The sequence below is a fragment of the Ruditapes philippinarum genome, unplaced genomic scaffold (genome assembly GCF_026571515.1).
Source record: "Ruditapes philippinarum isolate M1 unplaced genomic scaffold, ASM2657151v2 ctg253_1_1_1_1, whole genome shotgun sequence".
Taxonomy (NCBI): Eukaryota; Metazoa; Mollusca; class Bivalvia; order Venerida; family Veneridae; genus Ruditapes; species Ruditapes philippinarum.
In genome coordinates this window covers 39304-54073 of record NW_026860756.1, presented here as the reverse complement: position 1 = coordinate 54073, position 14770 = coordinate 39304, and the positions used below count along the sequence as shown (strand labels likewise).

At 30.6% G+C, this 14770-nt stretch overlaps 1 protein-coding gene across 5 annotated transcripts in view; it reads right to left on the bottom strand.

Moving 5' to 3' along the window:
* Positions 1-498: 498 nt before the first annotated feature.
* LOC132713288 (pleckstrin homology domain-containing family A member 1-like) overlaps positions 499-14770 on the bottom strand; it is a 32026-nt gene continuing 17754 nt past the window's right edge. For 2 of the 5 annotated variants that reach the window (XR_009623431.1, XM_060695803.1), the window contains 2 exons: positions 10260-10367; positions 499-780 (listed from right to left, as the gene is read on the bottom strand). Coding sequence is in view for 3 of the 5 variants with exons in the window: in XM_060695803.1 (XP_060551786.1) it covers positions 703-780; positions 10260-10367 (186 nt within the window). In the remaining 2 variants the exon portion in view is untranslated. Of the gene's footprint in view, positions 781-8389; positions 10368-13863; positions 13883-14770 lie in introns of those variants that run through there. The other 3 variants (XR_009623430.1, XM_060695806.1, XM_060695805.1) reach the window with 3 other exon arrangements.

Sequence of the window (14770 nt, the reverse complement as noted above, 5' to 3'; positions counted from 1 at the left end):
AAACTTGGTAGACATTCACTAGAAGATGTTTCATGCCAAATATCTAAGCTCTAGCACTTACGGTTCTTTAAAAGAAGATTTTTAAGTTTTTACTATATGCATATAGGGAAAATCAATGACCCCCGGGGCGGGGCCAATTTTGACCCCAGGGCTTTTATTTGAACAAACTTGGTAGACACTCACTAGAAGATGTTTCATGCCAAATATCTAAGCTTTAGCTCTTAGGGTTGTTTAAAAGAAGATATTTAAAGATTTTTCTTTCGGTTGCCATGGCAACCAGAGTTCTGCATGGAATTAAATTCTTTGAACAATTTTTAAAGGTGACAACCAAAGGAACATTCCTGTGAAGTTTGGATGAAATTGGCTCAGTGGTTTATGAGGAGATGTCATTTAAAGCAAAAGTTTACGGACGGACGACGGACGGACGACGGACGGACGCCGGACAAAAAGCGATCACAAAAGCTCACCCTGTCACTTTGTGACAGGTGAGCTAAAAAGTATTAGGTTTTTTTTGTCACGTGACCATGGTCATAATGAGTTATATTTTAAGTGTGTGTGTGTTTTTCTATTTGTTTTGGTTTTTTTCGTTTTATTATTTTCTTCAAATTTTCAAGTACACGTGTACGGTCTCTGGTTCTGTCTATGTTCACGCGTTTTATACCAGTTTTTATGCAATAAAATCTTTGCGAATCCTCCAGTTAGTTACCATAACTGCCAACTTTTCTTAGAGCCTCGAAGGTTCTGTTTTGTTCGTCTTTCTACTTGCAGAGTGTCGGTATCCTGTAAGAATATACAAAATATTTACTAAACAGTCAAACTAATATTAAAAAGAATGTTTTTATCCCTTGTCAAAGTCTCGGTTTAAAAAGGAACATCTTACATAAGATCTCTTCATAAATCTACTATAGTAATAAACATGATCGGTAGTAAAACACTTCCTTAAAAAAAAACTCTTGTTAATTTTGGTGCTTGCAACAAGAAAATTTGTACTCGTTTACGAAATATTTATTGTTGATTATTCTCAATATCTTAATTTTCAATGCTGATCGATATCTGTTTAATCAACTTAAAGTTGCGAAATTTTGCCCATCTTTTGTGCTCCATCAGTAAAAATCCAATGCAAAATATAGTCTGTAAAGTAATGATCACACATGCACAAAACAACATAGTTATCACAAATTGTTATAGTGGCAATCTTAAAAAAATATTTCATACAAATGACAAAGGCTTGCACTAATTATCAGAAACAGTATGTCTAAAGCTCCTACCTCGTAACATGCTGTACTGGGAGTTGAAGAAAACACCATGCACACTTGACAATGCTATAACATAGTCTCCTTTATAACAAAATTATCATGCTGAGAGATAATTTCAATATGTTCCACGTTGTATTGCATAAGCTCGGGCCTTGTGGTGTAAAAAATAGTCAGAATTTCACCAACATTTCAAATGACAAACTCAAATGTTAAGATAAATGAAACTTCTTAGTCTAATAAAACCAGTTGCATTCTTTCACAAGCAACGTCCGCATGCATTTCTACAATTTCTAAAACGTATATACATGTTAATGCATGCCATACAAAACTTTAATTAATTCGTTTATTTTGTAAAGGCTTAACTGCAAACAAGTAATTTCTACTGTAAAGTTTTAAAATGTCCGGACTACTCTATGGTTTGTTGGGCACAGATTCAACATGTTTCCCTTAATGTTGGTTGATTAAAATATAAACACAGAATTAATTGAACAGATACTTGTATCAAAATATCAAACCGATCTGTTTAATAATATTGTTAGCCGGTGTCTAAAAACAATAACACAAATTACATAAATTTAGAAAGTGCTCCGATGTTGCTCAGACAAAGGCTAAAACATGGTGATACAACCAGGAAAATACGTGTTCAAGTATGTTATATTTTACGTCATATTTACAGCTAAACCAGATGTATGTGTGCAATGGTATTGACCTCCTCTTTCTGAATAGTTCATTAATGAAGTTTTAATGGATTTTTTTAAAAATATAACTTCCAATAGTATAGATCCTGGTGGCTCTATAATGGTGACTAGGGCTTAAACAATTCCGAATCCAGCAAGGTAAAGGGTGAAAATACCTTGGTCTTCACTAAAAAAAAATAGTATATTTTATATCAGATGAAAAACAACGAAGTATACTGAATGAACTTATGACCAATATCATTCACTGTTTTTTTTACTTTACCAACTTACCTGTATTGAAGAACTAACACTGTTGTCAAACTGTTTTAAACATTTTTATCAAACAAACAAAACAAATACAAAACATGTTAACTGTTTATTTTTCCTCTTTTTTCTAAAATAAATTCAACATATAAAGGTAAGGAATTGCATGTCTAGTAAAGCTTTTATCAGGAGTGTATATAAAAAGAACAATATAACTACAAAACATTACCAGTATTCCTTGTGCAAAAAGAGGTTATTATACTGGGTAATTCACATTAGGCCAAATATTTCAATGTCTGTTCTTAATTTCATTAAAAAATAGATAAGACATTTAGGCAATAGAAAGTGTAAATGAATTTAACTAATTACAAATAGATTGAGGGATAAGAAATCAAAGAGGTCAATATACATGTAATACAAGTTTACCCTTACCAAACTAAATATCTTAAGTGGACTTGTCCATCTTTATATTATAGATTAATCCATTCATTACTTATGGGGGAAATTTTCAAAATATGTACTTACTGAATAGCAAGCAGTGCAGACCATGATAAGATGGCATAGACATGTCTGCTCATCTTGGTCTGCACTGGTCACTTGGGTAGAATCAGTTGTTGTCAGTAGATTAAGGGTTTACTTGCTTCAAGTAATGACCTTGACTTTTTCTTGCATATCAGACAGGATTATCTACTATATACACCATAGAAGAACCTGCAAAGTCTCATTACCACCATAAACAGTAGTTACCCGAGAGCTAGATATTCCGGTCTGTATGGTAGCCGGTGAAAGATACACAAGGTATGTGTTTAAAGCTGACAAGAGTAGAATTAAGGTAAGTGGGAGGGGAGGGGGTGTCTATATTACGCACTAAATAATCTCACTAAGTATAAAATTTGTGTCAATCTATTATGAAATCTCCTCATATGTAAATGACAGATTAATGATAAAAGAACAGCAAATGTTTTGATCAGATGGACAGACAAATGAATGGGTGCATAATATCTAACCAGGTAGCAAAAATACAGATTTTAAGTGTTTTTAGCTCAGATGAAATATGTATAGACGTGGATAGACATGGATACTAAAACAATCACATTAATAATGAAAAAACAAAACAAAAACACAAATAAATGGGCAAGTTAAAAATTTATCATTATTTAGCCATAATGAAGACAAAATAATATAAAAAACATCACATAAATGTTATAGGTATGCAAAAAGGTAGGTTTTAAGTCAATGACAATTTTGGTGTAGACAATCAATGCATGCAGTGAGGTATAAACCATACTATGATTGGTTGAGTTTTACGTTGCACCAACACAGTATAGGTCATATCATGTGACTTTCCAGCTTTACAGGTGGAGGAAGATCTCCGAAGCCTTTCTTTGCTTTTTTACAGGCATGAGTAGAACCACCAACATTATGTAAGCTACCGGGATAGCTTCCTCACATTAAAAAATCCAAAGTCTCTGTCGGGATTCGAACCCATAATGTTGAGAAAAATTATCTATAACAAGACAAAAATATACAGGAAAAGCTAAAACTATGCTGATAACACAGTAAAAGTAATAAATTCTTTCAATTTTTACCTCAAATAAGTGGGTGTGTCACTCAATATTCTAATATTTTCAAAAGCATATCTTCTGAAGGAAAAAAAATTTTTATACACTTTTTTCATGCAACTTTACAAAGATCACTAATTTCACAAAATACTTTCAACTGAATTGAAATGCATCTAATACAGCTACAAGAAATGTCTTCTAGCATATTTGTCAAAATACAAACAACATGCTAAATGTCCAAACAACAGAAAGAAAAAGTTATGTATAATTTAAGTGCGAAAGAAACTGTTTTTAAATATGTAACCAACATATCGTCACCTTAGTGCAGTAATGAATTATCTCATATTGAATTTTAATAGGAGTTAACCTATTACTGCACTTAGATGTGGATATATATGAAAGAATAACTTAAAAGCACCAGAAAAATAATCTTTGCACATAACTGGCATTAAACTTTGTACTGTGTTACTTTAAACAAAAATATAAACGTTACAATGTTACTATAATATTATGGAATGTATGAACACATGGCTGGAATGAATAGGAAAATATGTGAACATGAATACAAAATATATCATTTAAATAAGAAATAGCTCCAAATACATCAATCTAAACAGTATATGTATAAGAAACAAGTTTTTCAATAAACTACAATATAAGAATTTTGAATATCACTTACATAATGATATCAAGTCAAAATAATCTAAAAGGTTTTGATTACTATTACATGTATAATAAAGGTTTATATTTTTGTATCTAAAAAAATGCTTTTGTAATAAAAACATGTCAACAAATTATGCAAAACAGTTTTATTTCACAAAATTGGGTTTCTACTGTGAAATCATTTCATTAAAGAGAGGCTGTGTAAAATAATTCATAGAAAATATTATCATTCCATATACATGTACATGATTGTGTTCTTTAAAGGCAGTAAAAAAAATGCACATGGCTACAGCATCCTTAAAATATAGGTACATGGGATTTATTCACACAGTAATATATTATGCCATGTCAAAACAAATATGGATCTCAATATTGCATCAAAAATTAAATTGCAAAATTTAAACATTATTGTTCGATAACAATTTAAAACATATTCTACAAATATTTCTACATGAGAAAAAAACATTTTACTATTACAACAATGATGTTCGCATGGCAGAATTTTACCTCACTGATATTTATTTTTGTGTCTTTCATTGCTACATTATCCTTTACCATGCTAAATATCTTAAATGGACTTGTCCATATTTCAATCTGGACAAAACCATTCACCATTTTAGGGGAAAATTTCAAAGATAATTTAATGACTGAATAGGGAACAGTGCAAACCACAATCAGACAGCACAGATGTATCAACTTATCTTGGTCTGCACAGGTTGCATGCTGGGTTGATTCAGTTCATGCCAGGAGGGTAAAGTTTAAAAGGTTTCATCAAATTTAATGGTTTAAACCTGCATAACAGAATTTTGTTATTTTTTTTATCAAGGATATGATTACCTGAATAAAAACACACAAAATATATCAAAAACAAAATGTTAAAGACATCTTTGAAACAGAACAATAATAATAAAACAGTCAGTTGGATCAATTGAATTGCTATTAAGATAGCTCATGCATATACATGCATTTTTCTACTCTACTTGATTTGCATATACCAATGATGTACAATAAACATTAAGGATTCGTAATAGTTATTCATTATAGAGATATCAAATTTCAACATTTCTGTGTCAAGTGTCTGTTCCTATAAAACAAAATTTATGCTGTCTTTGATGCTAATCAGACATGTGGCTTGTACACTGCTGTAACTTTAACACAAAACAGGGGGGGGGATAAAAAATAATAATAAAAACAAGAGGGCCATGATGGCCCTGAGGTCGCTCACCTGTATATAGGCCCCCCGCCCCCGGGCCAATTTTTACCCAAGGGCTTTTATTTGTTTATTTGAACAGACTTGGTAGACACCCATAAGATGTTTCATGCTAAACATCTAAGTTCTAGCTCATTGGCATTTTTAAAAGAAGATTTTTAAAGTTTATACTATACACATATAGTTAAAAACAATGTCACCCCTGGGGCAGGGCCAGTTTTGACCCCCGGGCGTTTATTTTAACAAACTTTGTAGATATTTACTTAAAGATGTTTCATGCTTAATATCTAAACTCTAGTTATTTGGGTTTTTCCAAAGAAGATTTTTAAGTTTTTGCTATACACATATAAGGAAAATCAATGACCCCCCCCCCCCCGGGCGGGGCCAGTTTTGACCCCAGGGCTTTTATTTGAACATACTTGGTAGACACCCATTAGAACATGTTTCATGCTAAATATCTTAGCTCTAGCTCTTTGAGTTCTTTAAAAGAAGATTTTTTAAGTTTTTACTATATGCATATAGGGAAAATCAATGACCCCTGGGGCGGGGCCAATTTTGACCCCAGAGCTTTTATTTGAACAAACTTGGTAGACACTCATTAGAAGATGTTTCATGCTAAATATCTTAGCTCTAGCTCTTTGGGTTCTTTAAAAGAAGATTTTTTAAGTTTTTTACTATATGCATATAGGAAAAAACTATGACCCCCTGGGGCAGGGTCAATTTTGACCCCAGGGCTTTTATTTGAACAAACTTGGTAGACATTCACTAGAAGATGTTTCATGCCAAATATCTAAGCTCTAGCTCTTATGGTTCTTTAAAAGAAGATTTTTTAAGTTTTTACCATATGCATATAGGGAAAATCAATGACCCCCGGGGCGGGGCCAATTTTGACCCCAGGGCTTTAATTTGAACAAACTTGGTAGACACTCACTAGAAGATGTTTCATGCTTAATATCTTAGCTCTAGCTCTTTGGGTTCTTTAAAAGAAAACTTTTTAAGTTTTTACTATATGCATATAGGGAAAATCTATGACCCCCTTGGGCGGGGTCAATTTTGACCTTAGGGCTTTAATTTGAACAAACTTGGTAGAAATTCACTAGAAGATGTTTCATGCCAAATATCTAAGCTCTAGCTCTTATGGTTCTTTAAAAGAAGATTTTTTAAGTTTTTACTTTATGCATATAGGGAAAATCAATGACCCCTGGGGCGGGGCCAATTTTGACCCCAGGGCTTTAATTTGAACAAACTTGGTAGACACTCACTAGAAGATGTTTCATGCTTAATATCTTAGCTCTAGCTCTTTGGGTTCTTTAAAAGAAGATTTTTTAAGTTTTTACTATATGCATATAGGGAAAATCAATGACCCCCTGGGTCGGGGCCAATTTTGACCCCAGGGCTTTTATTTGAACAAACTTGGTAGACATTCACTAGAAGATGTTTCATGCCAAATATCTAAGCTCTAGCTCTTACGGTTCTTTAAAAGAAGATTTTTTAAGTTTTTACTATATGCATATAGGGAAAATCAATGACCCCCAGGGGTGGGGCCAATTTTGACCCCAGGGCTTTTATTTGAACAAACTTGGTAGACACTCACTAGAAGATGTTTCATGCCAAATATCTTAGCTCTAGCTCTTATGGTTTTTTAAAAGAAGATATTTAAAGTTTTTTCTTTTGGTTGCCATGGCAACAAGAGTTCTGCATGGAATTAAATTCTTTGAACAATTTTTAAAGGTGACCACCAAAGGAACATTCCTGTGAAGTTTGGATGAAATTGGCTTAGTGGTTTATGAGGAGATGTCATTTAAAGTAAAAGTTTACGGACGGACGACGGACGGACGGACGCCGGACGAAAAGCGATCACAAAAGCTCACCCTGTCACTTTGTGACAGGTGAGCTAAAAACAACAAAAAACAAAAACAAAACAAACAAAAAACAAAAAAAATATTATTCTTGTCAAAATTATAAAATTAAAATATTAATTTTGATGCAAAATTACAATTGGCAAGAGAAATTCTAGCAACAGCTGATGTTAATTTTTCCTGACATGCTAGGAACTAAAAGGTTTTTTTCCTGGCTTTTTATATGTTATTAGTATGTATATATTCTACGCAAAGATTATTTTTAGCATCACCAACTTTCATTTTTATAGCAAGTGATTAGGGCTTCATACAATTCTAACATGTCAAGTTCTAATGGTTTTAAAATGGATTGTTTTAGTCACATATAAGATGCAATTAGTTAAAAATCTCCCACAATGCAGCAGTGTAAGCATTATCATTTAATTTAATGTTGCAAAGGAAAAAAACTAAATAAATGTTAGGAAAGATATACAAACATATATAGGTCATTTTAGCATCAAGAATATTATCAATTAGCCTGAATGGGATTAATTAATCAAAATAGGATTAATTAATCAAAATAGTATTAATTAATCAAAATAGTATTAATTAATCAAAATAGGATTTATCAATGAAAATAACATTAACTAAAATGAGATGAATAAACAAATTAATCAAAAAATGAGCCGTGTCACGACAAAACCAACATAATGCGTTTGCGACCAGCATGGATCCAGACCAGCCTGCGCAGATGCCTGCGCGTCTGCGCAGTCAAAAGGAATTTGGAAGTCTGATATTCCCATTGTTGGCTATTCATTCTTCAGCATCTTTAGTTTACCACACAATGCATGTTTTTTTAATGTTGATACGAACTGAAGTTGTAGAAATTACAAGAATTATATGTATATAATGGTTTTCAAAATTTTCATAGACTATCGTTGATCAAGTTTCCACCATTTCTTACAGTGTGTAACCCGTAATTGTACTTGATGGCACTATGTTCAAATTGATACATTTCAACAATAAATTCAATACATGTAAATATCTACATAAAACCTTTGATTAATGATAAAACAGTTACTTATGACAAAAAAGATAAAACCCAAAAATAACATGTACAATGTATATTGCTTTTAAATTTAAACTATAAGACATGTGACTGACTTAAAGCAGCATGCCTCCAGATTCGTGTTGATTTTCATGAAAATTTTAGAAATGTATGTGAAAGTAAAATATTGTAAGGTGAACAAAAATAGTAATTTACGTTTTGCAATCGGCACTTACAATCCAAGAAAATTACTAAAAAGTGGTCATCTTATGCAAAAAAAAACCCTTACAGCGTTAGTAACGCATTAGAAATATGGTGATAAATACTGCAAAATCAGTCTTAAACCCCACATTACATGTAAAATAAACTTCGATCTTGATTTTTTTACCTTTCTTAAAATTTTAGTACATTTTACTCAATATTGATTTTCTTGAAATATTTCGGCTCATCTGGAGGCGTTCAGCTTTAAAGCAGCATGCCTCCAGATACATCTAATTTTCATGAAAATTTTGAAAATGTATTTGAAAGTAAAATATTGTTTAGTAACAAAAAGGACGTAATTTACAAATTACAAACAGCACTCACGACCCATGTAAATTACCAAAATGAGGTAAAAATATTCGAAATAGCCTTTACTGCATTAGTAACACAGTAGAAATATGGTTAGAAATACTGAAAAAATCATTTATTAACTGCACAATACATGTAAATTATTAAATTTTTAATCTTTTTACTTTTCCTAAAATCTTAGTACAGTTATCTCAAGTTTGATTTTAATAATATTTAGGCTCATCTGGAGGCAGCTTTAATGGATGATTCTGAAGTTTCATACCTATTTCTAACAGTAATTATGACTATCATACCTTAACCTTTACTAAAACAAATATCTTAAATGAACTTCTACATCTTTCAATCTGGACCAAAACTTCTGACTGAATAGGTAACTGTGCCGACCATGATCAGACAGCACGGATGTGCCAGCTTATTTTTGGTCTGCACTAGCTGCATGGATAGATTCAGACTGAATCCAACAGACTTAGGGTTTAAACAGAGGTAACAAAACTGGGTTTTCCTGTTTTCTGAATATTAATTTAAAGAAAATGTCTCCAAATTTTTTCTTTAACAAATAAAAACAAGGAACCATTGCACATAAACCTAAGAGAAAATGTTAGTTACAACTGAAGATGTAAGGTCACAAGTCTATTATGATAATATGTATAATTTTATAAAGTTACAGGAAGTGCCTAATAAGGCGCCTTCATCTCGTTACAAGTTTACAAAATGAATATCAATAGGTAGTTGTGAATGGAATAGAGATCATTCAATTTTTTACTTTCTTTGGTATTAATAAAATGTTGTTTTTTTGTTGTTTTGTTTTAAATCTGTAACAAATAAAAGTATCTGCTGTAGAGTTAAGTTCAGCTAACAAACAATAAAAGACAAACAAACAATTTAAGACAATTACAAGAATCAAAACATATAAAACATGAACAATTCTTCGATTTATAGAACCTTTTTTTTCAGGTATAAAATAACACTTGATCTTAGATATGTTGTTTCAATATAGGACACATTCTATAAACATTTAAACAGGTTATCAAACATACTGCATAGATCATAACATTATTCTAGTCTAGATCAACATATAATATCAAGCAATCAGATCAGAGTGGAAAAGGTCATGCTGAGGTCATTCAATGTCTAAAGGTCATGCTGAGGTCATTCAATGTCAAGGTCATACCCATACTGCTTTGCTAGGTTTCACCTCTTCCTGTGATGAGGCTGGTGGCTGGCTTGATGTAAACTTCTTCAAAGGCTCTGTCTTATATTCTGTCACAGGGCTGTAATCCTGAAGTTATATAAATATGTATCATTTCTCTACATCATTACGTTAGTGTTTAATTAGTTAATTGATCAATTAACAATTTTTGAATATCCACATTAAAAAAGATCAGTAAAAAGGGTCAAATAGATATTTATTGCAGTTACAAGACATAGTATCTTTGTTGTAATAATAAACACAGTCTTATAGATCTGATTCACAGAGGAAGTTAATTTCTATTAAGATTTAATAGGAGTTAACCCATTACTGCACTAAGGATATATTTTAATACCATCTTTATCCTCTAATTTGTGCATCCTGATTTCAACAATATCTTACAGAACTTTCAAATTATTTTCATATCAAATCATATACTAACAGACTTTCAACATTAATTTTCAATATTTTTTCATCCATGATCCAAAGTAATGGCTGTTTAGCTTGATCTTAAAGAAATATGTTATCCTGCAACAATAGACAGCTAAAAATTGTAGCATGTATTAGTCCATGGGACACACCAAAATCACATTAACATTTACATTTTAAATCCACTAAAATGTAAGAAAATGGAAAAAAAAACAATCCACTAAAATGAAAGAAAATGGAAAAAAAAAACAATCAGTATCAATTGAAAACTAAAGCACCACTTGTCAATGAAAGAATTCTTTTATCCTGATTTTTAATCACTCAAAGACAGTAATCTGTAATTTATCAAATGAATTATGTGTAACCTGAATACCAAATGAGAAAGACAATGAAAATCCCATCACAAACAAAAATGTTATCTAAAATCCCATTGTTGGTGCGATGTTAACCCCCTCCCCCCACCACCAAATTTTTTTTTTTTTTAAATCCAGGTATGACCATAACACATAATTATGAAAACATGATTATTAAGGTTCTGAATATCTTTATTGTATACTTTTCAAAGTTATTGCATCTGTTTCAAGACCTTGTTTGATAGTATGAAGCAGAATATTTACCTTAACCTTAAAGTTTCACTGATGTTCACATAACACAATATTATTTTTTTGTAAGTTAGTGCATTAATAAAAGTGACCCATGCAGAATTTACGGAACATATGAGTCAATAATAAAAAATTACAAAGTGAATGTTAACAATTTAATTATAAGTGAAATATATCAAAGTTATTATTATATTAATATTTTTTTACATAAATGTTTTTTAGATAAAAAAAACATACATTGAAGCAACAATTTTTTTTTTATAAAACTGTCATTATAATCATTACAAAGGGGTCATAATTTTTTTTTTTTATTCTTAATGTTTCAAAAATATTTCTTTAGAAGACATCAACATTATCAAGGGCATATAACAATGGTGGAGGGAAACTTCTACAGCTGGTGCCTCTATGAATTATCCTAGCACAATGAAGCACCTGAGTAATCTAATGCACTTTTCTAGCATGAAAGAATAATTTGTGTTGAATATAAAACATCATTATTTCAATTCCAAGCAGTCCACATTACAGTTCCTATATTATTTCAATTCAAAGTAGACCACATTACAATTCCCTTATTATTTCAATTCAAAGCCGTTCATATTACAGTTCCCTTATTATTTCAATTCAAAGTAGTCCAAATTACAGTTCCCTTTTTATTTCAATTCCAAGCAGTCCACATTATAGTTCCTATATTATTTCAATTCAAAGTAGACCACATTACAATTCCCTTATTATTTCAATTCAAAGCCGTTCATATTACAGTTCCCTTATTATTTCAATTCCAAGCAGTCCACATTACAGTTCCTATATTATTTCAATTCAAAGTAGACCACATTACAGTTCCCTTATTATTTCAATTCAAAGTAGACCACATTACAATTCCCTTATTATTTCAATTCAAAGCCGTTCATATTACAGTTCCCTTATTATTTCAATTCCAAGCAGTCCACATTACAGTTCCTATATTATTTCAATTCAAAGTAGACCACATTACAGTTCCCTTATTATTTCAATTCAAAGTAGACCACATTACAGTTCCCTTATTATTTCAATTCAAAGCAGTCCACATTACAGTTCCCTTATTATTTCAAGTCAAAGTAGACCACATTACAGTTCCCTTATTATTTCTATTCAAAGTAGACCACATTACAATTCCCTTATTATTTCAATTCAAAGCCGTTCATATTACAGTTCCCTTATTATTTCAAGTCAAAGTAGACCACATTACAGTTCCCTTATTATTTCTATTCAAAGTAGATCACATTACAGTTCCCTTATTATTTCAATTCAAAATAGATCACATTACACTTCCCTTATTATTTCAATTCCAAGCAGTCAACATTACAGTTCCCTTATTATTTCTATTCAAAGTAGATCACATTACAGTTCTCTTATTATTTCTATTCAAAGTAGATCACATTACAGTTCCCTTATTATTTCAATTCAAAGTAGATCACATTACAGTTCCCTTATTATTTCAATTCAAAGTAGATCACATTACAGTTCCCTTATTATTTCAATTCAAAGCAGTCCAAATTACAGTTCCCTTATTATTTCTATTCAAAGTAGATCACATTACAGTTCCCTTATTATTTCAATTCAAAGTAGATCACATTACAGTTCCCTTATTATTTCAATTCCAAGCAGTCCACATTACAGTTCCCTTATTATTTCAATTCAAAGTAGATCACATTACAGTTCCCTTATTATTTCAATTCAAAGTAGATCACATTTCAGTTCCCTTATTATTTCAATGTTTTAATTCAAAGCTAACAAGGTCATAGTTCCTAAAATGTTTCTTATTGGGGTCAATTTAAAATTCCTCTACTTTTTTAATTTAAGGCTAGGTTATAGTTCCTGTTCTAAATAAAGCAAAATTGTTTTACTGTTTTAATTTAAAGCTTTGTTTTACTGTTTTAATTTAAAGCTATGTAATAGTTCCTGTACCATTTTGATTTGAAGCCAGGTTATAGTTCTGTAATGTTTCTACATTTGAAACTGAAGCCAAATTAAAGTTATTTTTTCTCTTTTGATTCAAAGCAATGTTATAGTTCTTTTACTGTTCAAAGCCAGGTTAAAGTTCCTTCTCTGTTATGATTTTAAGCTTTATTATATGACCTTTTCTGTTTTGATTTAAAGCCAGAATATAGTTCCTTTAATGTTTCTAATTGAAGCCAAATTAAAGATCTTTTTTTCTGCTTTATTTCAAAGCAAGGTTATAGTTCTTTTACTGTTTTAATTCAAAGCCAGGTTAAAGTTCTTTTTTCTGTAATGATTTAAAGCCTTGTTAAAAAGATCCTTTTCAGTTTTTATTAAAAGCTAGGACATAGTACCTTCAATTCTTTAATTGTTATAATTCAAAGCCAGGTTATAGTTCCTTTACTGTTTGTAATTGGAGCCAACTTTAATTAAGTTCTTTTCCTGCTTTAATTCAAAGCAAGGTTATAATAATTATTCTTTTATTGTTATAATTCAAAGCAAGGTATAATTCCTTTTTTTTTTGTTCAAAGCTATAGTATGGTTCCTTTACTGTTTCTGTGCAAAGCAGAGATAATTACTGTTCTTGTAATGTTTCAGCTAAAAACAGATGTGGTTACATTTTAATCAAAAATGTATATTAAACCAACAATGTGATTACTTTTTCATACAAAGATATCTGTACGTATCATTGAAAATATTTCAATTTTCTTTTTTTTTTTTTTTTTTTTTTTTGTTTTATCATCAAAAGAATTCTCAAGGACTCTGAATGCAAAAAATTATAAGAACTTCATGATTGTTTTGTTTATATACAAACTTATCAATCACTTCAAAAAAAGTCTGTCACTGTGGAAACAGAGTTTTTCTATGTATTCCACTGGCATAGACCAATTTAACTAGCAATACAATTAATCCTACAACCAGAATACACAACGCCTCTACTAATAATACATGTAAAAACAGATTATTTGTTTAAAATGAGCAAATTACATTTAATTTTAAATCATATCTGTGATGTATGTGGAAAGAAAGAAATGTACAAACAAATTTACTTCAGTGGAGAATGTGTTAAATTGCCTTAAAAACTAAAAAAGAGTTTTTCTTCAGCATAGTCAGAATAACTTTTTACATGCCCATCAGATTAATACAATATCTTAAATGTCAATAACATTAAATGAAATTAATAAATATTTAATTAGATAAATAAATCATGAAATTCAAAAGAAAACATGATTCAATGAATAGGCAGTTAAACAACACAACATATATGTTGGTAAGAAATTAATTTTTTTATGTACATTTTTCTTTTACGTTTAAAATACTAAAATAGTTTTATACAAATGTATTACTTGTTCATATAATGATTCAAGTCTCTGTTAAAACCAAAAATAAGTTTATACATGACCTTATTTGTTTCCGACAAATTTTACTCTTTTAGTTAATAAAAACAAGATTTACGCATTTAGTTTATATATAATCTATTTCAGT